The sequence below is a fragment of the Atractosteus spatula genome, chromosome 6 (genome assembly GCF_055471065.1).
Source record: "Atractosteus spatula isolate fAtrSpa1 chromosome 6, fAtrSpa1.hap1, whole genome shotgun sequence".
NCBI lineage: Eukaryota > Metazoa > Chordata > Actinopteri > Semionotiformes > Lepisosteidae > Atractosteus > Atractosteus spatula.
This window is the reverse complement of record NC_142711.1, coordinates 448,454-472,481: the sequence shown is the minus strand read 5'-3', so window position 1 is coordinate 472,481 and position 24,028 is coordinate 448,454. Positions and strand designations below refer to the sequence as shown.

The window sequence follows — 24,028 nt, the reverse complement described above, 5'->3', positions numbered from 1 at the left end:
TTTTGATCTTCTAGAAATAACCTTTACTTTTACTTCGGTTTTTATGACTGTGTTTTGTAATGCTGTGATTCATTGTAATAAAACCTGTTGCACTTCCACTGTGTTTATCTGAACTCTGATTCACTTCTTTAGAACCCTTGAGGATAGGGATGTACTGTAGTTAATGCGTTACAAAGTCCAAATCAAACCCTTTGAGTTGTTAGGAATTTTTTTGTTGTGTGCCTCACATAACTGAGATACGAAAAAAAATGACAGATACAAGAGAGAGGAAAACATAAATAACACACATATACAAAATACAATATGATGCTACATTACAGTGAAGATAGAATCCGCAAATTTACTAATAAAAACTTTCATAACTGTTGAGTTTGCAGACTGAACACCCTCAGGACTGGTGCTCTTCCTGCAGAACTGATACATCTCATTCCTGCTTCTCAAGGGAAGGAGCTCAGACAGGGCGGAAGCTGGTGGGAGGGGTCACTCATGTTGTTCAGAGAGATGACAGTAACAGCCATTTATAAATGATAAAAGTTGACATGTGACACCCAGTAAACAGAAAAGTTTTCACATACTTGCTCCCCTGACAATGACGGAGCTGGTGGAGCTCTTTATTATTTTGCAGGTCTGGGTTTTGATCCATCAGGAGCAAACTATCTCTATCCCAAGGACAGCATGAGCACAGAACCACACTGGAAGGGGACCTGCACCACCAGCGTCTTCTGGGTTTTCTTGAGACTAGTGTTTGCTTCACACACCCAGATAAATTCAGTCATTGCATTTAATAATAATAATGCATTTAATAACTGCCTTTAAAAGAAGGAATTGCTGCTTTTTTTACTCATACTATATGTATTGTTCTGCACTGCATTTCATTTCGACATCTTAATTTTTCACATAAGTGATTAATAATTCATAGATTGTTCTCCATAGAAGAGGTTGTTTAAATTCAAGAGACCTGCCTGGACAGTTTTACAGAAGTGATTCAATTTACAGTAAATCAAGCCCAGGGTTTGACACCTTATTTGTTGAATTATTAAAGACTTACAAACCTTTTGACCTGATATGATTAAACAGACACAGACAATTTTAAGATACTGCCAATTTAGCTCATGCTGATAAACTGTCAACATACACTTGGTGCTTGACAACAGGGAATTGCTCATTTCATATCAGTTAATCAACACATATGTGCTGCATTATTAGGGAACCTGTCAGATTTCCATGAATTGATTTCATTAAAAAAAACACAAATTTATTTCAAACTACTGTACTCTTGAAACATAGTGAAGTATAATGGACTGTGTTAGACCTATTATCAGTTAGATGAAGCTCACTCACTACATTTCACCTCAATTTCCCTTTGGGATCAATAAAGTCTTATCTATCTATATTTAATCCCCCTCCATTTAATTTTCTATTTGTTCTATGCTCATAAAAAAAGGTTAAACAGAGACTTTCTTATAAAAAAGTGGCTCCTTTCACTCAAGAGACCTGCATAACACTAACCTCTTGCTTAGTGCAAAATAGTAATATGATTTTTAAAAGTATAATGCAATACAATATACCACTATAATCTATCATACATAGTAGTCAATTGCCATTCCCTCAATATTTTACTATAAATAATCCATATGACTGCAATTAATCTACTAGAAAATCAATAATGCTCAAATTAGAGCACATGCAACACAAAGATAAAGAATGAGTATTTTCTAAAAATAACTAGCTTTTTTAATATCCCCATTGTGACAACTAGCTGATGTAGATATGCTTTCTAGTAATTACAGAGGCTTTCTAAAAGTTGATATCTTCTTTGCAAAGTCAATAAGCAAAATGTATGAGCCATCTAAGGACCAGTATTCACTGCACTGACATTGTTAGATCCATTGTAAAGATCTAAAGCCGGGCACTCAATTTCAGATCCCAGAAATATTTTTGTTGTTTTGGCTTTGTACTCCAGCACACTGGATTTGAAATGAAATAATGACTATGAGGTCAAATTGCAGAATATCAGCTTTAATTTGAGGGTATTTATGTCTATATTGGGTGAACCATATAGGAATCACAGCCCTTTTTATACATACAGTAGTCCTCCCATTTCAGAGGACTGAAAGTAATTGGACACATTAACATAGTCTTAAATAAAATTGTCATGTTTAGTACTTGGTTGCAAGTCCTTTGCATTCGATGACTGCCTGAAGTCTGCAACCCACAGACATCAGCAGAGGCTGGGTATCTTCCCTGGTGATGCTCTGCCAGGCCTGTAATGCAGCCATTTTCAATTCCTGCTTGTTTCGGGCGCTTTTTGCCTTCAGTCTTGTCTTCAGTAAGTGAAATGCAGGCTCAATGGGATTCAGGTCGGGTGATTGACTTGGCCAGTCAAGAACATTCCACTTTTTGGCCCTGAAAAACTCCATACTTGCTTTAGCAGTATGTTTGGGGTCATTGTCCTGCTGCAAGGCGAAGCGCCGTCCAATGAGTTTTGAGGCATTTGGTTGGATCTGAGCAGATAAGACTGTCACAAATGGCACACAGGCACGCAGGCAGCACCACATACCCACGCGCACTCCGCACCACTCAGGAACTAATTGACACCAAGCTCTTTTCTATTTAAACGTTCCCTCCTCAATCTGCCCTCGCTCACCACTGAGACTTTCTCAGCAAGAGCTACCTTCCTCTTAGATCGCAACGTCTACTTCTCTCTCGATCTTCCAATAACGACCTTTTTGTCTCACCTCCTAGACTCCTCTCTTGATTAACGATTTGGATACCTTCACCTTCTTCGGATCTTTATTTGAACAAGCTATTCAGCCACGCACAGGGTCCACCTAACTAATCTTAGTTTAGGCTTTCCTGACAAAGACGCTTCTGTACACTTCAGAATTCATCCTGCTGCTGCCGTCAGCGGTCACATCATCAATAAAGACAAGTGAGCCAGTTTCACTGGCAGCCACACATGCCCAGGCCATGATACTACCTTCACCATGTTTCCCAGAGGAGGTGGTATGCTTTGGATCATGAGCAGTTCCTTTTTTTTTCTCCCCACTTTACACTTTCCATCACTTACAGGTTAATCTTTGTCGCATCTGTGCATAAGACGTTGTCCCAGAACTCTACAGGCTTTTGTATGTTCGTTTTAGCAAACTGTAACCTGGCCTTTCTATTCTTGAGTCTCACCAGTGGTTTGCATCTTGTGGTGAACCCTCTGAGATTATGCTGGTGTATTCTTCTCTTTATGGTAGTCTTTGTCACATTTATGCCTACATCCTGGAAGGTGTTCTTGATCTGTTCAAGGGTTGAAAAGGGTTTTTTTCTTCCCAACTGAAAGTATTCTTCAGTCATCCACAACTGTGGTCTTCTGTGGTCTACCAGGTCATTTGCCATTGCTAAGCTCACCAGTGCGTTCTTGCTTCTTAAAAATGTACAAAACAGTTGATTTTGACACACCTAATGTTTGAGCTATGTCTCTGATTGATTTATTCTGATTTGTCAGCCTCATGATGGCCCGCTTTACTGGCATTGACACATCTTTGGTCCTCATGTTGAGAGACAACAGCAACAGACTCCAAATGCAAATGCCAAATCTAGAATCAACTCTGAAACTTTTGTTAGCTCTCTTGTGCATGACCTAACGATGAAACGACACACAGCTGGCCAAGAAACAACTGAACAGCCAACTTTTCAATTACTTTTGGTCCCCTGAAATGAGAGGACTATGTATAAAAAGGGCTGCGATTCCTATATACACAAATATCCTTGAATTAAAGCTGACATTCTGCACTTTAACTTTATAGTTATTGTTTCATTTCAAATCCAATGTGCTGGAGTACAGAGCCAAAACAACAAAAATTGTGTCACTGTCCAAAACCTTACAGACTGCACTGCACTTCAGATGTACCAAATGCATTCATTTTTTCTCACATACAGTAGTAACCTCCCTGTAATTACTAAGATGACAAACACCTGAACTCAGACCATTCTTGAAGCATGCAAAATAACTCTTAAATGTGTTTGTAACCTAGGTTCACATTTTAAAATGAATTGTTGTCAGCCATTTAACACTGGGTTGCATTATCCCTAATCCAATATGACATATTTAAACGTGTACTGAAATACATCTCAAAATCCATTTAAAATGACCAGCTGCAGCTTACACAAAGGAAAGTTAATATTTTAAAATCATTTATGTAAATATAGACTTTCAAAATATTTCTGAAAACGAACGTTTTAATCAATCGGGTTAAAAACTAGATTTTCCTGTTGTTGCTCTCTACTTTCATGATTACTTTTAGATACTAAATTGAACAAAACATTAGTGATTTGCCAATCATATTCTCAAAATTTAGGCAGTAATTAATTAGGCTTTGAGTTGCCGAACAGATGGGACTCAATTGTGACTGATGCAGAATGAAAGCTTGCCCGTACTCCAGAAATGTAGAAACTGCATGTTGATGAGAAGTGCACCGCTATTCAAAATTTTAAATATCTGAATACAGCAAGCAGCATCTGTGCCTCTTCCAACAAAAAGCATCAAGTGAATGCATTTTTCATCACAGTACAGTTCACCTACAGCAATGAAAATACAGCCACAGCAAATGAGTCTTCCACAACTCTGTCTTTCATCTATTCTTGTTCTGCTGGACTTCGGCTGATCTGAACAGATTAGAGGGGGCTGCATCTGCTGGAATGACCCAACTGAAAATATTTTGTGCTGGGCATTGTTCCTCCTCGACAAAGTTGGTCACATCTGTTGTCCCGCAGGGCTGTGTTCTTGGTCCCACTCTTTTTAGCATCTATTAATTGGCATTGAGTCAGATTACTTGTAGGCTATGAGATCAATTTTCTATTCTGATGAGTGTGAAATTAAAGTTCTCCAAGAAAGTTTATATTAATCAAGTACTATCAGCTGTGTCACACTGCTTAGAATATAGTGAGAAATGGATGTAACAAAATATTTTACCCTTTAACTCCGATAAGACTAAAGTTATCCTGATTGTCTCTCCCTTTGGACTCCACAACTCTGTCATCTTGTGTTTGACTATTGATGGTGTTGGAATTTGCCAAGTATTGGGGTCAAGAATCTTACTGTCATCTTGCATCTGAAGCACAGGTTGGTGTTTTGAAAATTTTAACTTCTTCGTAATATTGCTGGTATACTGTATGTTCATGTCTCTCCCAATCTGAGGAACAAGTAGTAGGTTTATTCCATGCTGAAAAAAAGAAGAAAGAAAACACAATGCTTCAGGTGTGTCAAGAAGGCTCCATGGCCGAAACGTTGTGTTTTCTTTCTTCTTTTTTTCAGCATGGAATAAACCGACTACTTGTTCCTTTGCAGCCTACACATGCTGACGCAGCTACCCACCTGAACTAATCTCCCAATCTGATACAGAGTAGTTAATGCATGCATTTTGTATTCAAACTGAATACTGCAATGCACTGCTTGTGAGTGTATCCAAACATTTTCTTCACAAGTTGCAAGCTGCTCAGATCTTAACTAAAACTAAAGTACAGTAGGGTCTCAACATCTGCAAATTTATCATTCGTGAATTTGACTATTCGCAATTTGGTTTGGCCAGTGGGGGGTTTGGATGAAGTTGGGCTTGATAAAACTGAGCCAAGCTCTCAAGAGCAACTTTCAAATTTGCAGCACAACAGACTGGGATCCTGAGACGAATCTAGCGAGTGAGTGAGCCTCCCTCTGACTCCGGTGATCTTGTTTTCATATTATAACAAGCGCCCTCAGCTCTGTGTCAGTGATGTGGGGAATGAAAGACTGGAGCCGAATTTACTGGCATCTGACAATTTTATTGCTGTTCCTGTTTTATTACAGTGGGGCATGAGTATGATCACAGAGGCAGAGAGGGGAAGTGCAGGCATCCCCTGGATACAGAGGAGAAATTTGTGTGGTTTATTTTAGCTGATTACTCTACATTTGTGATTACTGTTGTTTCTTTTATTTAATCAGTATTGAATTAACTTAAAGTCAATTAATTAGAATTAGGGATATTTTTGTCTTTCAACCCTACATACATTTGAGTTCCTTTACAATTCAAATGCTGATGTAGTTTCCAACTCAAACAGCTGTCTAGATTTTATATTGAAAGAAAGCTGTCCAACCTGTTAAGCCCTTAAATGTGAAGAGCATAGTGTAGCACTTCTCATCCGTGTTTCACAGACATTTAATATGCACCTAGCATTATAATGTTTAGACAGTGACTAAGTGTGACTTTTCTGCTATTTCTTTGGGCAAGGTGTAAGGAAAGATATGCCAAGCATCTTCCACTAATGCATTCTCATTCCTACAGTAAAAATAGAAAAAAACGGTCAGTGCAGATGGTACTAAAAGATCCTTCTATAAAAAAAAATTCTTACAGGCTAGACCAGGATAGATAGCGTTTCCATCTCTTTACATCACAGGAATTTAATCCCATCAAATACACTTTATTCACTTAATGCAATAAATGATCAATTAATTTGCTCAGCTGTTGAGGATCACTGAAAATCTAGGCTTAGCTAGAAGACAGACCCAGGTTTCCATCTCCGAGAGCAGACTGCCATTACTTGAAGTACAGCATCAGAAGACCATGAAAGGGCCCAATTTTACTGCCGTTTCAGTGGACAAAACACTGAGGCAGCATTTGCACTAAAAGTAACTAGACATTCACTGTAAGATGGACTGATGTTCATGGTATCTGATGACATTCATCTTCAGTTTTAGGATTAAAGACTTTTTGTTTTCATTTCAATTCATAAAAGAGGAAAAAAGCAATAAACCATTCCTGAATGGCTTCTTTGAAAAAAGGTCATTACTGGCTTCAATAACTGCTATCTATCAAAAGATTTCTTACTGCATCACAAAGTCAGATATGAATTACAAATCTGTTGCAATTGTATAATGTAACTAATACATAATGTTAAATGAAGAAGTATTTTTTGTGGGCGATTCTAACTTTCCTTACATACTACAGACTGGTAAAAAACAAGAAGAAGAAATGACAGCAACAGATACTGAAATGTCTAGTTAATTTGTCATACAGCCTACGAGAGGGCATGCCTTTATTAATCTATAATCTTCTCAAACAATCAAGACAGAGTGAAGAATACAGAGATGAGAGACCCATTAGGGAAATGTGACAATAGTATGGTGTGCTTTGAAGGGTAATAGTTCAAATCAAAGGTTTTCAATTATGAAGGAATGAGACCGAGCTTTAGAAAAGTAGAATGGCCCAGGATGGATACTAAATCAGTAGAGAATAGGAGGTTTAAGGATATTCTGATTAAAGCACATCACAGATTTATCCCACGAGTAAGCATTTTAAAAGTTAAATAGCAGTGGCCTAGATAGTTTAACAAATCAATTAAGAAATGGCATAAACAAAAAAAAAGAATAGAATGAATTGCAAGCACAGACAAAAAAAGGCCAAGAGCAAGAAATAACATAATACTGAAATGTAGCATAAAATATATTTTTCAGTATTACAACAGCAAATAAACAGTGAAGGGTCAATTAAAATCAATTTGGCATAATCATGTGAAACCTCTAGATGATGAAAGGGAAGTGGCTGATGTGTTTACCAAGGAAAAAACAGACAATATGCTTTGGGTTGAGAAAAGACAAACATCAGTATTAAATAGTATTAGCACAGGAGAGGCAGAAATATTAAAGGCACCAGACGCACTTAAGATAAGCAAGACTCTGGAGCCAAATAGTATTCTACTAATTATATTATTGAAACAAGAAATGTTTTTCATAGGCCATTAACAATTCTCTTGACAACAGTCACTCAAGACAGGGATAGCACCAACAGCACATAGTGGAAAAGTGGCAATGTACTGCCCACCAAATAATTATAGATCACTATAATTACACCTATGAGTAAGGGTACGGAAACGATAATTAGAACTAAACTAGAGTATTATCAAATTGCACTTAGGATACTAGGAGTCAGCTGGGATCTAGAAAATGTAAGTCTTGCATAACTTATTCATTGGAGTACTCTGAACAAGCAAAAACTGCGTGGGCAAGCAGAGTCAAACAATGTCTGTCTAATGTCAGTTGACTTCCTCAGAATCAACAGTGAAACATCAATCATGAAGAGGACTCAGGTCGAAACTATCTGGAAGTGGCAGCCATAGTGCGCCAGAACGCTCACCACACATCAGCTATCAGTGGGGAGGAGAGCAGAGTAATGAAGCCAATTCATAGATGGGGATTATTAGGAGGCCATGATTGGTAAGAGCCAATGGGAAATTTGGCCAGGATGCCGGGGTTAAACCCCTACTCTTTTCGAGAAGCGCCCTGGGATTTTTAATGACCACAGAGAGTCAGGACCTCGGTTTTACGTCTCATCTGAAGGACGGCGCCTGTTTAAAGTATAGTGTCCCCATCACTATACTGGGGCATTAGGACCCACACAGACGGCAGGGTGAGCGCCCCCTGCTGGCTCCACTAATACCTCTTCCAGCAGCAACCTTAGTTTTTCCCAGGAGTCTCCCCTCCAGGTACTAACCAGGCTCACACCTGCTTAGCTTCAGTGGGCTGCCAGTTGTGAGTTGCAGAGTGATATGGCTGCTAGCCAATAGAGGGCAGATTTTACAATAAAGAATGCTACTCAGCCAATTTGTGAAATACAATATCCTGGACCTCTTCATGACATGTTTGGATGAGATCTTGGGATCAATTCATTGCAGGCAGTTACTGTCTGTCATCAATGTACAGTATGTCATCAATGAGCCGACAAAGTAAAAATCAAGTTAAATCTGTAAACTGGTTGACGGTTGGGTAGGGACACACTGTATGATTGAACTCCCTTTCCATCTGTGCCATCTGACAGTGTTCATCTCACCAGGGTTTTGGACAGGTTTTGAAGCATGGCCTTTAAAAACCCAAAAGGGAACACAAGAGTGTGCACTGGAAATAAAGTTCTCAAAGAGAGCCTCTCAGTTCATTTTAAATCTGTGCCTCGAGCTGCCTTGACAGTAAAGTCCCATGTAAAACCAATAGGTAAAGCAAATGCATTTTACCACCTTAGGTCACACAAATTACCAAAGTTATCTGCAACAGCCCTTTCCTCCCTGGTGACTGGCCAGACAAAATTGCAAGAGTGCCTCAGTAATCAACCTATTTGCAGTCTTCTCTTCTGAAACAGCTCCCTCCGAGGGGTGTAAGTCCTGCAGCACTGCCTCTGCCCCCCAGACACGCTCTATTTCCCCACGCAGACACTCTCAGGCGCAGGGCTGAATCACTTCCACTGAGATGCATCTTCAAAGCGACGGCTCAGACATGCTCTTAAAAAATGACACTTATTAGACCTGGTTCAGTAAAAGCTGCAGCAGGGGAAGTATTACGAAGCAATTGTAGCAGAAGGGTCTCTGGATTTCTAAAAGGCAAAGGTTTAGATTTGCACTTTACTGCTTACTGGAAATATACCATTTAAAACAGTATTTTTTTCCTTCAGGTGTAGGTTGCTTCCTTTCAAGGCACGTATTTTCTTTAAAAAACGTGTTTAATCTGTTTGGCACAGCAGAAACAGATTGTCTTTTAACAACAGGGGCCCTATACTGATGACAGGCCAAACATGAAGTACGAGAGCACCATTATGCAGGGTAGGGAAGTGAAGCACTGTGGTGCTCAGGTCGGAGGTGGAGTAAACTCACACTCATAGGGGCCTGCCTCCTCACCTAAAAAAAATTACACCACAGCTAAAAAATGTTAAGGAGGCCACATCAGAGATTCTGACCGTAAGAAAATATTTTTTATGGTAAGAGCGAAATGAAAAACCTAAGGATACCTCCTCCGTCATTTTTATGACGCTAATAAAAATAATAGTTCGGATTCATAAATAAGAAAATCATTTTAAGCAAAAACTGTAAAAAATAGATTATTAGATTAAAGTCTAGCAATTGAAGAAGTTCTTTCTTCTTAAAATGAGATTTCCCTAAAAACACTCTGAAAAATTATGACAGCACACGAAGCACACATTGGAACGGAGTTCCAGTAGGAAGGTTTTAGTTCAAAAACACTTTTGTTACATGTTATCAATTTGACTGCATTTTGTGACCATTCTCCATATCTATAATTGAGATCTTTTACTTGAAACACATCTATTTAAAATGAAAAGAACATGTGCGAAATATCAGCAGTATTCCTCAGTGGAAGACTATCACTGTTTTTACACTCCATTCTCAGAGACAAGTTATTTAAATGCCTTAGTGTACTGATCAAGAAAGACATTTCTCCACTTTTTCAATGAAACAATCAAGATGAGCATGTGAAACCCCTAAAAGAGAAAAATAACCTGACCACTTCAGATTTTACCTCTTAGCTCGCAGCTCGGTGCGCAGTTAACAAAAGCCGCCATCAAATTTGAGATCTTAATCGATGATTTTTCCTCAGCTTAAAGTGCCTGCAAGAAATAGCTTTTGTGGAAGGAGCCCTGGTTGCAACACCACTGCATCCTGAAACAACAGCATCACTGAAATTCCATCCAGATGTGTCCTACTCATGCCAGTCACCCGAATGGCATCACACTCGACCCCCATCCTTCGCCCTGAGGGCGGTGAGCCATCATTACAGCACCACGCCACCGTTTTAGGAGTCTGTCTGTCATTTTGTTATTAAAAAGGAAACACCTGAATTTGATAAAAATCTTTGTGAATGACTGTCAGTGAGAACAATCTTTTCTGTGTTCATTTAAGGGTTTGCACAATGAGGTTAACCCAGATACATACATTTAATTTAAGGATATGCTTCTTCAAAATAATCAAAACTGACTTTATCAGATCATCCACAGTGATTAATTCATGTGATAATTATGGACATATTTAAACTGACATAAGACAGATCTTTCACTGGAAAAACCTAACAACAAATGGGAACATATTTACAAAATCCCTCCAAACCATAAGTCAATTTTTTCTCATTCCTTTCTTGTCTGTAACTGTCTTTTAAAAGAAGGAACACTGCAGAGTACTTCGCTACAGGAGTTCATAAACATGACTTCCTTATACAGAATGAAAGCAATCCAGAGGTACTTACAATACATTCTGGAAACAAAATGCATTCACATAAACCTCAAAGGACTTACACCTGTGGAGGCAATCTGCTTGGCAAGCGTTTTGATCAAACTCTTCCCAAATTATCCCTTTCAGGTTATGGCATATTATGTTTAAAACCATAGTAGCATCTCAACCTCACATTGCGTCTCTTTTAACTGAAAGTATTCTTTCCAGAGGGCTTTGACTTCAGGTTATTTCCAGGCAGTCCGGTCTTAAAGGATGTCATGGGAGTACAGTACAGTCAACATCTGACTTTTTGGGTATGAAAACCTTATTTACAGGCAGTTCCACGGGAAAGCAGTCAGGACAACTCCCCAGCAGATATTCCAACAGTTACTATATGTCACTCCATTACAAAAAAAGGTATTGCTGCTCTGGAACCAGTGCAGAGAAGAGCAACCAAGAACAAAGCCTTCAGAAAGTCTACACTCCCCTTTGACTTTTTCACAGTTTATTGTGTTTCAGCATGGAATCATGACGTATTTAACTGAGAATGTTTGCTACTCATCAACACGAAGTACTCTATAATGTCAAAGTTTTAAAAAATCCAGATGTTTTACTAAATTAAATAAAAATAAAAAACAGAAATTAATTGAATGCATAAGTATTCACCCCCTTTCTTTGACACACCTCTGAAGTAACTGACTTGACTCTCTTCTCCAAGTCTCATAATTACTTGACTGGGGTCCACCTGTGTGCAGTTGATGTGTTTCTCATGAATTCAGAATAAATACACCTGTCTGGGAGCTTCCTCACTTAGTTATTGCATTTCCAAGGAAACACAACACCATGAAGACCAAGGAACATTCCAAGCAGATCTGAGACAAGGTTCTTGAAAAATACCAGTCAGGCAAGAATATAAGAACATTTCCAAGGCATTGAATATACCTCGAAGCACAGTGAAGTCCATCATTGAAAAGGTGAGAAAATATGGAAAAACTGTGAATCTGCCCAGAACTGTCTGTCCTCCAAAACTGAGTGTCTGGGCAAGAAGAGCCATAGTAAGGGAGGCCAACAAGAGGTCTACAGCAACTCTAAAGGAGTTACACCCCTTCATGACAGAGATGGGAGAAACCGCACATGAGACAACAATAGCACACACTCTTCATAAATCTGGCTTGTACAGAACATTGGCAAGAAGAAAGACTTTGTTGAAAAGAACTCATATCACATCTCGGCTGAAGTTTGCACAAAGGCATGTGTGAGACTCAACAATTTGGAAGATGATTCTAGGGTCTAATGAGACCAAAATTGAACTTTGGTGCAAACCTAATACAGCAGATCACACTGAAAACACCATCCCTACAGTGAAGCACAGTAGTGGCAGCATCATGCTTTGGGGAAGCTTCTTTGCGGTAGAGCATAGAAAACTCATAAAGATAGAAGGAAAATGGATGGAGCTAAGTACAGTAATACGTATGCATTCAATTATTTTGTTTCTTAATTTGAATTTAATTTGAATATATGTCTGAATTTTGTTTTTACTTTGCCATTATAGACTACTTTGTGTTGTGCTGTAACACAATAAAATGTGAAAAAGTCCAAGGGGAGTTTAGACTTTCTAAAGGCACTGTACATTTCTGGGCTTAAAGGAATGTCAGCTCTGACCGATTGGAGAAACAGAACCTTGAACAGACAAGACTACAAGGAGGCCCAGTCCAATTATTCAAATTCCTCAAAGGCACTGTCAAAACCAACATAGTGGAAATCAGAATGAACAGTGAAACATGTACAAGAGGACACTAGTGGAAATTATGTGAAAGTGCATTTAAAACCGAAAACAGGTGGTTCTTCTTTACACAAAGGATTGTGGGAGTCTGGAACTATGGGAAGACAAGTTGTTCAAGTCTTAGCTTCTTCCAGGAAAGGACAAAAGACCTCCTCTCTTCTAACTTTTCTTATAATTTCTTCAGCACATTAAATTACACTACTGTAAATGAAAACAGGGATACCCACAGGAGCAAACCCAGGCCTGAGCTCTTCGTGGGTCTAGTAGTGCATTGTTTTTTTCCAGAGCACATACAGTACATAGGCAGCAAATTTTAATGCAACAAGATCCATAAGATTATAATGTACCATAAAACATGCTGAAAGGTCGTTAGACAGTTCTAGATTAGTTTGGTCAGAAATTACCAGTATTACTCTTAAGAGCCGCATCCTAAAGAAACTGACTACTTCAGTCAATCAGTCTCTTCCCAAAGAAAGATTACAATCCTACATTTATACTTATTGGACCTGCATTATACAGGTTGCTACGTCTCTTCCTTTATTCTTAAGCAATACATCAGTGTTATCGGAAAATCTGTTAAGTGTGTCTTATACGAATGTAAGAAATTATGTTTCATAGGAAATTAAAAATATATACCTAAAAGAAGGCTACAGCACATCTAAAGGGTGAATGTTGTTTATCTGTTTTGTCGAGAAAAAACCTGGGATCTTAAAAGCAGAAGAAAAATCTATCCTTACTATTGCTACCATTGTTCAAAAGAAAAAAGTAAAATCAGATTTTAATCAGGAACAATATATTCAATGCTTTAAAATGTGCTGCGAGCCATTTCAAACAACACCATTCACCAACATGAACAGACTTAAACACTATTTGCCTTCTAAGAATCCCAAAATGATGTACTGCTTTACCCTCTGCATTATACACGATGCATTAAGTCCAGATCTCATTTCCTGGGAGCACAGACACTGATGGAATAATAAGACCTCTGGATGCTTCTCATTATTAACACGTCTGAAACTAGTGCAATGACTCAAAATCATAAAAAATAATTAAATAAAACAGATGACAAAAGAAAATTACTCAGAGTCATAAAATATTACCAAACATGAACATTTGTGCAATTTTAGTTTTTGTGTTAAGCAAAGTTTTTTTTTATTTCTATTATATATTAAAAATTGAGACTTTAAAAATAATGCTGGTGCACTGCTGCCTCACAGCACTGGGACCCTGGGCTCAATAAGAGACGCATGCTGCTGTCTGGGTGGAGTTTGCATGTTCTCCCCATGTTTGTGTGGGTCTGAGATATAGGCTGGTGCGAGTGTGTACGTGTCTGTATTGTCTGTGTGTGCCTTGCGATGGACTGGCGTCCCATCCAAGGTGTACCCTGCCTTGCGCCCCCTGCTTGCTGGGATAGGGGCGCCCAGCACCCCCGCTACCCCATGTTCAAGATAAGGTGGTTCGAAAACGGCTGGTTTACTACTGCACATCCAGTCCCATCAGGGCATCAAGGAAAAGAAGAATGTGTTCACAACACAAACAATAAAACAGAGGTTCAAGACGTTAGATTACTGACTTGTATTTTCATACCCTAAAAGACAGGCAGGCAGTAAAATGTCAACCACAGTCAACACAGTCCGTTGACAAGCCTTAAAGGAATCCAACAAAATTAAAATAAAATACACATGACTCCAAAGGAGAAGAGGATGAATGCTTGTATGATGCTGATAGTGAGTTTGAAATACTCATCGAGAGACATTAAACAAGCACCAAGCACCAAGCCCTGGACAGACAGGAGGAAAACCAGTGCTATCACACAAGGCCGGGGCAGATTGCAAAACCAAAAAAGGATGTCTTTAAAACACACAAAAAAAAAGATGTCCTTGTTGATTATATTACACACTCAAGCACAGCTGAAGAACCAGAGTCACAAAACCACAACATAACTGCAGCCCACGATATGCACTTCAGCATGCAGAGTGTGCAAGAAAATATGTTGGCAATCCACTTCTTGACTCCAGATAAACCCCTTTTTACCTGACATAATGGAGAACACTATTCAGTCACTTTTCTACCATTGATAGAGTGAAAAATGAAAAGTAATAGTTGGTAGAAATATTTCAAAAGGTTAAATAGTTAAAAAGTCTGAATCTGGCTTCTGTTTTGACATTACAACCAAACTCAGACTCCACACTTACTATAAACAATGTTCCTTGTTCCTTAAAGGTACTAAACCAAGCATCCCAACATAACCATATCATTTAATAATTATAAAGCTCCTATTTAAAAACTATTCCATAATGTAAAATGTATGCATTTGTTAATGAATAGCGCCACCTGCTGGCTATGCAGAAGGGCTGCCTGACATTTGCGAATACAGGCAAAGCCCAAGGGTTCTTACAGAGTCACTTAAAGAGACACTTTACTGTCTGTGAAACAACAGAGGCATTACAGAGAGACCACCACGGCCAGTGTCTGCAAATAGGTGGGCACTTTGCTTAGGTTAAAATGTAAATTTTATTTTTTCATGATGATGGAGAAGCATTTTAAACAAATCCAATGCAAAGAGTTTTGATGTGCAGAAAATACTACTGCAGTCCTCCAGAAAAGATGCAGAAACAAAATTTAATTGATCTTTAAGTGCTTTAAGCAAAGTTTTTTTTTTTCAAATTATATATAAAAATTGAGTCTTTTAAAACGAATGGGGGCAGTACAGCGATGCAATGGCTAGAACTGCTCCTTCTCACCGCTGGGGCCTGGGCTCAGTTCCTGGGGTGCTGTCTGGGTGGAGTTGGTATGTTCTCCCTGTGTTCAAGTGAGTTTCCCCTGGGTGCTTCAGTTTCCTCCCACAGTCCAATGACATACTGGTGGGTTAAATGGCTTCTGGGAAAACTGTCCCTGGTGTGAGTGTGTGTGTCTGTGTCTGTCTGCTCTGTGAATGACTGGGGTCCCATCCAGGGTGTATCCTGCTCCAGCTCCCCAGTGATCCTATGTTGGATGACGCGATTAGAAAATGGATGGGCGGATAAAAAAAGTGGGGAAAAATATCACTATATATTTATATAAATATCACTATATACTATAATCAAAAAATATGTCTTAATGTATACCAAGGTACTGTATATCTTTTAGGTTTTAAAATTGTGAAAAATAGTGCTTTTTTTCCTCTTGAAGATTTAATTAATAATAATAATTGCTTACACTTACATAGCGCTTTTCTGGACACTCCACTGAAAGCGCTTTACAGGTAATGGGGACTCCCCTCCACCACCACCAATGTGCAGCATTTAACTTAAGTACTAGAAGGGCTACACTAATACAGAATACATTATGAATGACAAATTATGATGCACTTATTTACAATGTAAATAATGGAACATAAAAGACATTAAATTTAAGTGTGCGGCCTTGGTGTTAACAGTGTAAAAAGGAATCAAGATTACATGTGATCATTCAATTTCTGATTCATTAAGAAAAACATATGTTTTCGTTAAATGGTGTTTTATAACTTATTAGTTTATAAACTTTATTCATTCAGTGGTCTCAGTGGTAATTACATCTCTGCAGCTTTGCAAAATAAAGTGTTATTTGAAGTGTGGTCCTCAGAGTCTAATCTTCAGGGAACAGTGAAGTAATCAGAATGTTTAACTGCGTAGAGTTAAAGGTTTTTAACATACCTGAGTCAGCAGAATGTGATTTTTCCACAAGGAATTCCCTGATTCTCTCCACCCACAGATAAAGGATGCTCTCCCCAAGGTTCTCTCTGTTAGAAACATGAAAGAAAAGAATCAATTGAAGTGTCTCAGCGATGATAAAGAGAGACTGAAGTCAATTTAATTCATCTGTACAAAAGGCCAACAAATAATCTTGGCCATGGATTTCTTACAATCAAATTCAATTTATATTTTCATGTCTCATGAAAACACAAATGCACGGTCACAACTTTATGTAACTTTCCGAAACAAAAATGATTTGAGAAGAATTTTTGCAGTACTCTAACCTGATGGCAATGTTCACTAATAATGCAGTGGAAAAAAACATAGTAATTTACACTACACTCAACTAAACAATACATACACTACAAAGGAAAACCGTGTAACATGTCTGTCTAGAGTGTTCACTTGAAACAATGTCATTTTTCAAAGAATGGGAAACAGAATAGTCCTTTGTATTGCACAAAGAATGCATTTTTGGTTTTTAAACAAAAATAATTTTGAACATATTTTTGTTTTTTAAACAAAAATATGTTGTATGAAGACTTACAAAGAATATGATAGTCTAACTGTATCAACTACCTATTAGGTCACTAAAAAGGTTACAAACGAGAGCTGCCATCAGTAGCTGGCAGGTAGTAGTTAACTGATCAAGAGATCTCATCTAGTTTCTAAATGTCTAAAAGACACCAGGTATCAGATTCAACCACATGGCTGGGTAGCCTCCTCCATACTCCAACAGTCCTTTGAGTAAAGAAGTGCCTCATGTTCTTGTTTTAAATTCATTTCAAGGCAGTTACTGCAGATATTGCAGTGGGGCTAAAAAATGTCCTGACTCCGTTACTTTTACTCCTGGGGACCTTCCCATAATGCTCTTGGCTGTATAATACCCTGCACTTCTTAACATTAAACATCATATTCCATGCCTACCCATGACTTTTATTTTTTTTAGTTTCATTTTCTATACATTATATAAATTTAAAAAAGCATTAGACCTAATACAGATCCCTGCGGTGCTCCACTAACTACAACACCTCAATTTTAGTATTCACTCTTTTTACTTAATAACCAATTCTTAATCTTTAGAGCCTCTTTTCCCTGATGGAAACATATGAGGAACTTTATCAAAAACCTTCTGAAAATCTAAACACACCATATCTTACACCCTGTGTGTATCCATTACTGTTGTGGCTTATCCAAAGAACTTCGACACAAGGGTTAAGGAAGAGCGGTTCATCTGTCTGATATGTGACCAGCTGAAAAAGTGGGTTGTGAGAGCCTACAAAACTAACTGTGAATGAGCACAACTGCACAACCTTCAGAAAAACACAGAAGGTCTGCAGCTTAAGCGTTCCACTGCTTGTAATTCACTAGGACTGCATACTCATCAACAACTGTCACAGAAGAAAACAAAAAAGACCACACCACATCTGAAGAGTGAATTACATGCTAGATATAATTTTTGCAGATAGCATTCTGGTATATCAGCACTGCTTGACTTACGCATATAGTTCTTCTAGGCTGTTCGAAAGCTCCATTCTCTCAGGTCCCCTGAGCCAAGGAGCGCTGCAAAACAAATGGATTTGAAATAAGCTGTTATCAAATAGCAGTTATTCAGACAATTGTTTGCAAAGATGGCTAAGAAGCCTCCACTTTCTGAAAGCTGCAGGAGCAGTTCAGAAGTGTGTGCCTTGCATGACAAGCTAGCATGTCTAAACAATGGTGAAAGGAAAGCAGTTCAAAAAGACACTTCACCCAGTGTAGGGATAAAGTCACTTAGCCCTGTGAAAAGACTGCACTTAATGGGTAAAAAATACCTCAGGAATACCACGGCATAATTTAACAGCCTACATCTGAAGTGTAGCTTTTATGTTGTTTTGGCTTCAAAGACATGGGATTAAGGTTAAGGAATACAGAAATATTAGATCTCCTTATTCATTTGTTTACAGTGTTGTGGGCTCCCTTGAATGCCCACAGCAATCATCTACACCAGGCATTTTCCCCTGCAACAGAGCTCGTTGTATCACTTGCAAGTACATATCTAACACCGAACTCATTGAAGGCCCCTCTGGACAAGTCTGGATCACTCAGTTGACATAGTGTATTTCCAAAACCTCATTTACTGCATCTCTGGCAGAAAATGTCCAGCTTTTTACAGGAAGGAGACTGGGAGACCACTTCAGGGAACATATCAGAGTTGTGACAGTCAAAGATCACTCCAAACCCATAGTTCCCAATTTCATCTCTAACCCCATTGATCACACTGATATCTCTGTCTGCGTTCTCACATAGGCATTTCTTAACTCCTATTGCAGAAAGACATCCAAAACCAAAATTATTCTTAAAATTGGATCACATCTTCCCCCCTTATCTCAGACTAATCTCCTTCTAAATTCTGTCTATTGTCAGTTCTCTCCTGTTTTCTCGTGTCTCGTCGGAAATTTGCAACTTTCATTTTGTCCCTCACACCTGAAGAAAGCTTGTTGTGCTTCTTTCCTTTACCTTTAAGCATGGGAGGAACCTTCCTTAATAAATCATACGAAAATGTTGTTCTTGTACAGCAGGCAGCCCCTCATCCCAAACTAGAATTTCCAAGACAATAAGCCAATGTGGTGCCAGTGTCCAGTAGAAGGCACTGTGCCACTTGGCCACTAAAGATCCCTTGACACTGGGATGCAAAAGCAGGGAAGTTAACCCTGGTGCCCTGTTTACGTAACACTGGTCTTGCACAGTCTCACAGATCACAGATCTGCAGTGCAGTGGGGCAGCTGGTGCTGAATGGCAGCCGAGGGGTGCACTGCACTGCAGTGGTGGAGGAAGTGAGTCTCACCCTCTACATGAAGCATTTTGGCAACCTTTGAGATGAAAAGTGGTATACAAATTCAACCAGTTACTCCTATTTATTATTAATACTTACTTCAGCTGATACATAGGAGGTGCAGCAGTTGGATACTCTGGAGGAAGAACAATCTGAGTAAAAGTGAAAAGCATATATAAATGTAAATGTCGAAAGACTGAAATCACCTCACAGCAGTTGATAATTTGGTTATATCTTCCTTTCATCTATGTGCTCGGGATGGCTTAAAGGCATATTGAAGCCAGCATGCATTCTCATAATTAATTAATCTTCATATTTAAATAGGACATAAATGTGCTTATTAAGCTCTTTGAAGATACACAAAGTCACTACTGCAACAGACACCCTCAGTAGGGCTTTTATTAAAAAAACACAAGAAAAGTCCATTTGTGTAGATACTTTCTTGCAACATAATCCTCCTTGTTTTCAAAAGAACATGGCTTGATCTGCAGAAATTATGTAACTCAACTGAAAACAAAAATGAAGTCTCAGTAAGGGGAGTGCAGATGCAAATGGGAATTTCAAAATGAGGGGGGCCACAGGGTTTTGGAAAATAAAAACCTTCTCCTGGTCAATTCCAAGCTCTGACTCTGCCAGGCATGCGGCACAGAAGAAAAATGTTCTTATTTTAGGTTTTTTTTCACCTAACATTTTGCTAAATCAAAATCCTCTTAATTGAAACCATTTAAAAAATTGTCCCAATGACTTACAGTAGAGATAACCATTACCTATGGAGCTGAAGTAGCCCGTTCGATGTTGAAGTATAATTTTGCTTGCCCTTGTTGGTAGTTCTGCTTTCACCTGTGGCCTATGACCTGTAAATTCCATTATTCATGGGATGGTCACTACATGTAAACAGTCCATCTTCGGTGCAGCACCACCTGGTGGCAGGTGAACAACAGACAGCTCCAAAGAATTGGACTGCATTTCTGCATACAGTATGTTTAAAATCAAATCAAAGTTTATTTATCAAATGCACAACAATACAGCTGCAGCAGTAGTTGCTGGCAATGAAATGTCTTTTCTGTGAGCTCACAAAAATCACAAGAATCACAAAAATCACCAAATTAAGGTTATGAAAATAAGGTTACATAATAATAGATAATAATGTAATAGAAATTGAATAAAACTCAATATGAAAAGAGCTGCTATGTGTCCACGGTGTATGCAATATATTATGTCCAGGTAGTTCAGTATGCTGAATACAATGAAAACTGTATGTCCATGTAGCCATTACGGGTGATTTGCTAAAGGAGCTGCAGGTTGGCTGTTTAGCAGTGTTATTGCCTGGAGGTAGAAGCTGTTCAGTAGTCTGTTGGACTTGGACCGAATGCTTCGGTACTGTTTACCAGATGGTAGGAGAGAAAACAGTTTGTGACTGGGATGACTGGGGTCCTTGAGAATGGACCTGGCCTTCTTAAGACATCTAGCTGAGTAGATATCCTGGATGTTTGGTAGCTCACAGCCAGTAATGAGCTGCGCTGACTACATGTACAGTTTATGTGTTTGTACAGTGTATGTGTTGACATGCAACAAAAAACTAAACCTTTTAGTGTTGAACAGAGTAAGAGACCTAATTCGAGTAATCAAAACCTTTAAAGACACTGACAAAGTCAGCCCTGTGAACCTCTTCAGAATCAACATGATCCAGAGGACACAAGGAAAAGTATGTGCCAGTAAAATTCAGAATTGAGACCGTGACACACAGTGCTCTGGGGTTCTGGAAAAAAGGAGGAACAGTCGAGTTTTTGAAGAGAATACCCTGGCTTTTTTCGGGAAACAGTTGCATGAGATCCAGGGATCAATTAGTTACTAACGAAACCATACCAGACACAATAAAAGACCCAAATGGTTTACTCTCGTTTGTAACTTTTGTTATGTTCTTCTTATGGGTGATTACTGGAACATACTGCAGAACTGGATGCTACACATGCCTCTGGCTTAGAAACAGCCCTTACTTACCTGCAAGCATAGTGTCCATTTTGGGTGTTCTTGATTATCTGAGATTTTTATACAAAAAATTCTCGAGGCTTCATCAATAACACACCAGTCGTCTCCATATATTGAGGAAAGTGCTTCAATCTCGTCGATCTGTTGGTAAAACCAAATACAGACTCAGTGTCTCTCTTGCCTCATTAGTGTGGTGGTTTAATTCGGATAAATAAATAGCATCAAATATAAACCAGGTGTCTGTTAACACATCAGTGTATCTTTCTCAAATCCAGCGCGTTACGGCATTTATTCTCGATTTCATTTTTTTAATTCATCAGAAAATCTAGGGGGAAGACAGTTTTTATATTGAATTTTGAAACATCACTGTTTTTGAAAAACAGTGTGCAACAGTGTGCAACACAACACCACCGAGAACTAAGTACTACTAAAACAGTTCTGCAAAAGACTTATTTTACATTCCCCTTTTGATTTATAGAAAACACGTAACCCAGAGATTAAAAACGACTTGTTTATCCATATGATTCAAAATTCAAAATTGTGATTTTTTTTCCTCGACACGTACTTGAGCCTGGGGATCGTCCCCTACATTAACTGCAGAAGCAGCCATTCATTCATGTTTTCTCCAGTTCCTCTGGAAACTGAAAGCAGCGATTCAGGCAACAAGACTGACAGGGTGTCGGGGTGTGTAAACAAAAGTGTTCAATCACCCTCTCAGGTGCGAACTTAGACCAGATGCTCACTTTCTGCAACTACTCCCCCACGTCACTAAAGTTACACACAGACAGACCGGTCAAAGCTGCAGCTGTAAAGAATCGGAAACCTATTTTTATTTTCTACTTCCGGGGCATCCTGGACAACGCAATTAACCCGGAAATAGAAAAGACATAAAAGAAAAGTGACATAAATATTTAAATTGAGGAATTTTAGATAGTTAGGACTGAATCCGCATCACTTCGAAAAGAGATTTTTTTAAAAAGCAGCTAATGCAAAGTGTTATATTGAGCTTTAGTAGTTAAAGCTGTTTTTCGGCAGTATTTGATACATTGAAAATGTATTTTGCAAACGATTTAGCATCTGTCCTTATCACGGATTAGTGCTTTCATATGTTTATAAGACGAACGCATAACTCCCAAGTTCCTGTTGATCGATTATTGCATTTATTATGCATTGACTTTAGCATATGTGCTAATAAAGTGACGGAGAAAGGTATTTCTGAAAGGTCTTGTTACAAAAACACACTGCTCGCACAAGTTTCAAACTGCCAAGGAAGACACGCTTCACCTGTCTCAGGTGTGCAGGCGCGTCAGCCTGCCTGCCCCCTTAAAACATCAGCTGATGCCTAATAATTCTCGCTTTTCACTCACATGTTGCTCAAGGAAATCGCTGACGTTTTCACTGAGTCAACGATATTGCAAGGTTCTTTGTTATCCACTAAATTAAAAAGACGTACTGTTTAAGTGCTTTAACTTAAACAGATTTTTTGGTGTGTGTGGAGGGGATTCGTTATTAGACGTTTTGCCTTAAAGAGTGAGTGTTTTGTAAACAGGAAGAGTCAAACATTTTGGGTTCAATCATATGCTGACTCACATACGGAGAAACTTCCCTTTCTGCGTCCACAGTGAACTTGATCAACATGCTAATCTTGCAGTCGTGAAGCTTGTGATCACCAACTATTGCGCTGAAACACTAGCACTTTTGAAAGGCGAGATAGGAAATCCCGTGTTCGTAAAACCGCCGTATTTTTCGTATCCCATAAAACTGTGTGAGATGACCAACGGATCTCATTCTAATTAAAGGTAAGTAAAACTGTATTTTAGTTCTCGAGGGACTGAAATTAATTTAAAGAGTGAGTTAAAAAAGTAATTTTAAATACGCAGCGACGTAAATGAACTCGTTGTTATAATTATTGTTGTTGTTTGTTAATGCATTACCGGAGTACTCATTACTTAAATAGCGAAAAATGTACAGTATGCCAGGTCCCATTAGAAGTGCTTTATGATATATAACCCATATTCTCTCAAAATAAATTGCGTGAGTTGACCTGCTGGTGAAAGAAGTCCCTCTACACCCTCTCTTTGTCACTTTTGTGCAAATAATTTTGTTAAAAGCAGATTGCAGTAACGGAGAAAAACTATGGCAAGCTAAACATGTATTTATGTATTTAATTTATAAATGTATTTAACTTTTAACTATATTTTGCGATGTTATTTGTAAAATAGGTTTAGAATTAGATTTATGGCCTGTGTCTTATTCTAAAATAATAGTAAGGTTAGTAGATTTGTAAGAACCCAGGCCCTCCCAGTTTCAAACTGGGAAAGTCTAGTCCTTTAATAACATCAATATGAAGTACTGTATGTAACCATATCTGGCATCCCTGAGGCAGACAGGTGTGATTTTGAAACTCTGTTATACAGTATACAGTATACACGTTTAGCATTGTATCTTAAGACCTGAATACTGCGGTGATGTTGATTAATGATGTCAAAACAGATAACTGGTTAAAATGAAAACAGAAGGAAGAAGATCTTAATATTGGCATATGATTCTGTAAAAAATCTGTGTTGTAAGGTAATTTTAATGTGTAGAATTTATACTCTGGTTTTCGTTTTACCACACCACAAACTATGAATGCAATTTTTGTTGATTTATAGTGTTTAATTTATTTAAATAAATAAAAAAAAATAATGTCCTAAAAACAATGAAAAGTTGGTTTGGTTT

The 24,028-nt window shown here is 38.4% G+C and overlaps 2 protein-coding genes across 5 annotated transcripts in view; one reads left to right on the top strand and one right to left on the bottom strand.

Annotated features, from left to right (window-relative positions):
• Window positions 1-22,118, bottom strand: part of impact (impact RWD domain protein) — a 78,308-nt gene extending 56,190 nt beyond the window's left edge. Inside the window, exons 1-5 of the mRNA XM_088918827.1 lie at window positions 21,873-22,118; window positions 21,320-21,448; window positions 19,418-19,470; window positions 18,004-18,066; window positions 16,465-16,550 (exon numbers count right to left, since the gene is read on the bottom strand). Of these exons, the coding sequence (XP_088774953.1) occupies window positions 16,465-16,550; window positions 18,004-18,066; window positions 19,418-19,470; window positions 21,320-21,448; window positions 21,873-21,917 (376 nt within the window). The 5' untranslated portion in view covers window positions 21,918-22,118. The remainder of the gene's footprint in view (window positions 1-16,464; window positions 16,551-18,003; window positions 18,067-19,417; window positions 19,471-21,319; window positions 21,449-21,872) is intronic.
• Window positions 22,119-22,725: 607 nt separating this feature from the next.
• The window catches only part of osbpl1a (oxysterol binding protein-like 1A), a 56,207-nt gene continuing 54,904 nt past the window's right edge, over window positions 22,726-24,028 (top strand). For all 4 annotated transcript variants that reach the window (XM_088919147.1, XM_088919146.1, XM_088919144.1 and 1 more), the window contains exon 1: window positions 22,726-23,106. The gene's annotated coding sequence lies outside the window, so the exon portion shown is untranslated. The remainder of the gene's footprint in view (window positions 23,107-24,028) is intronic.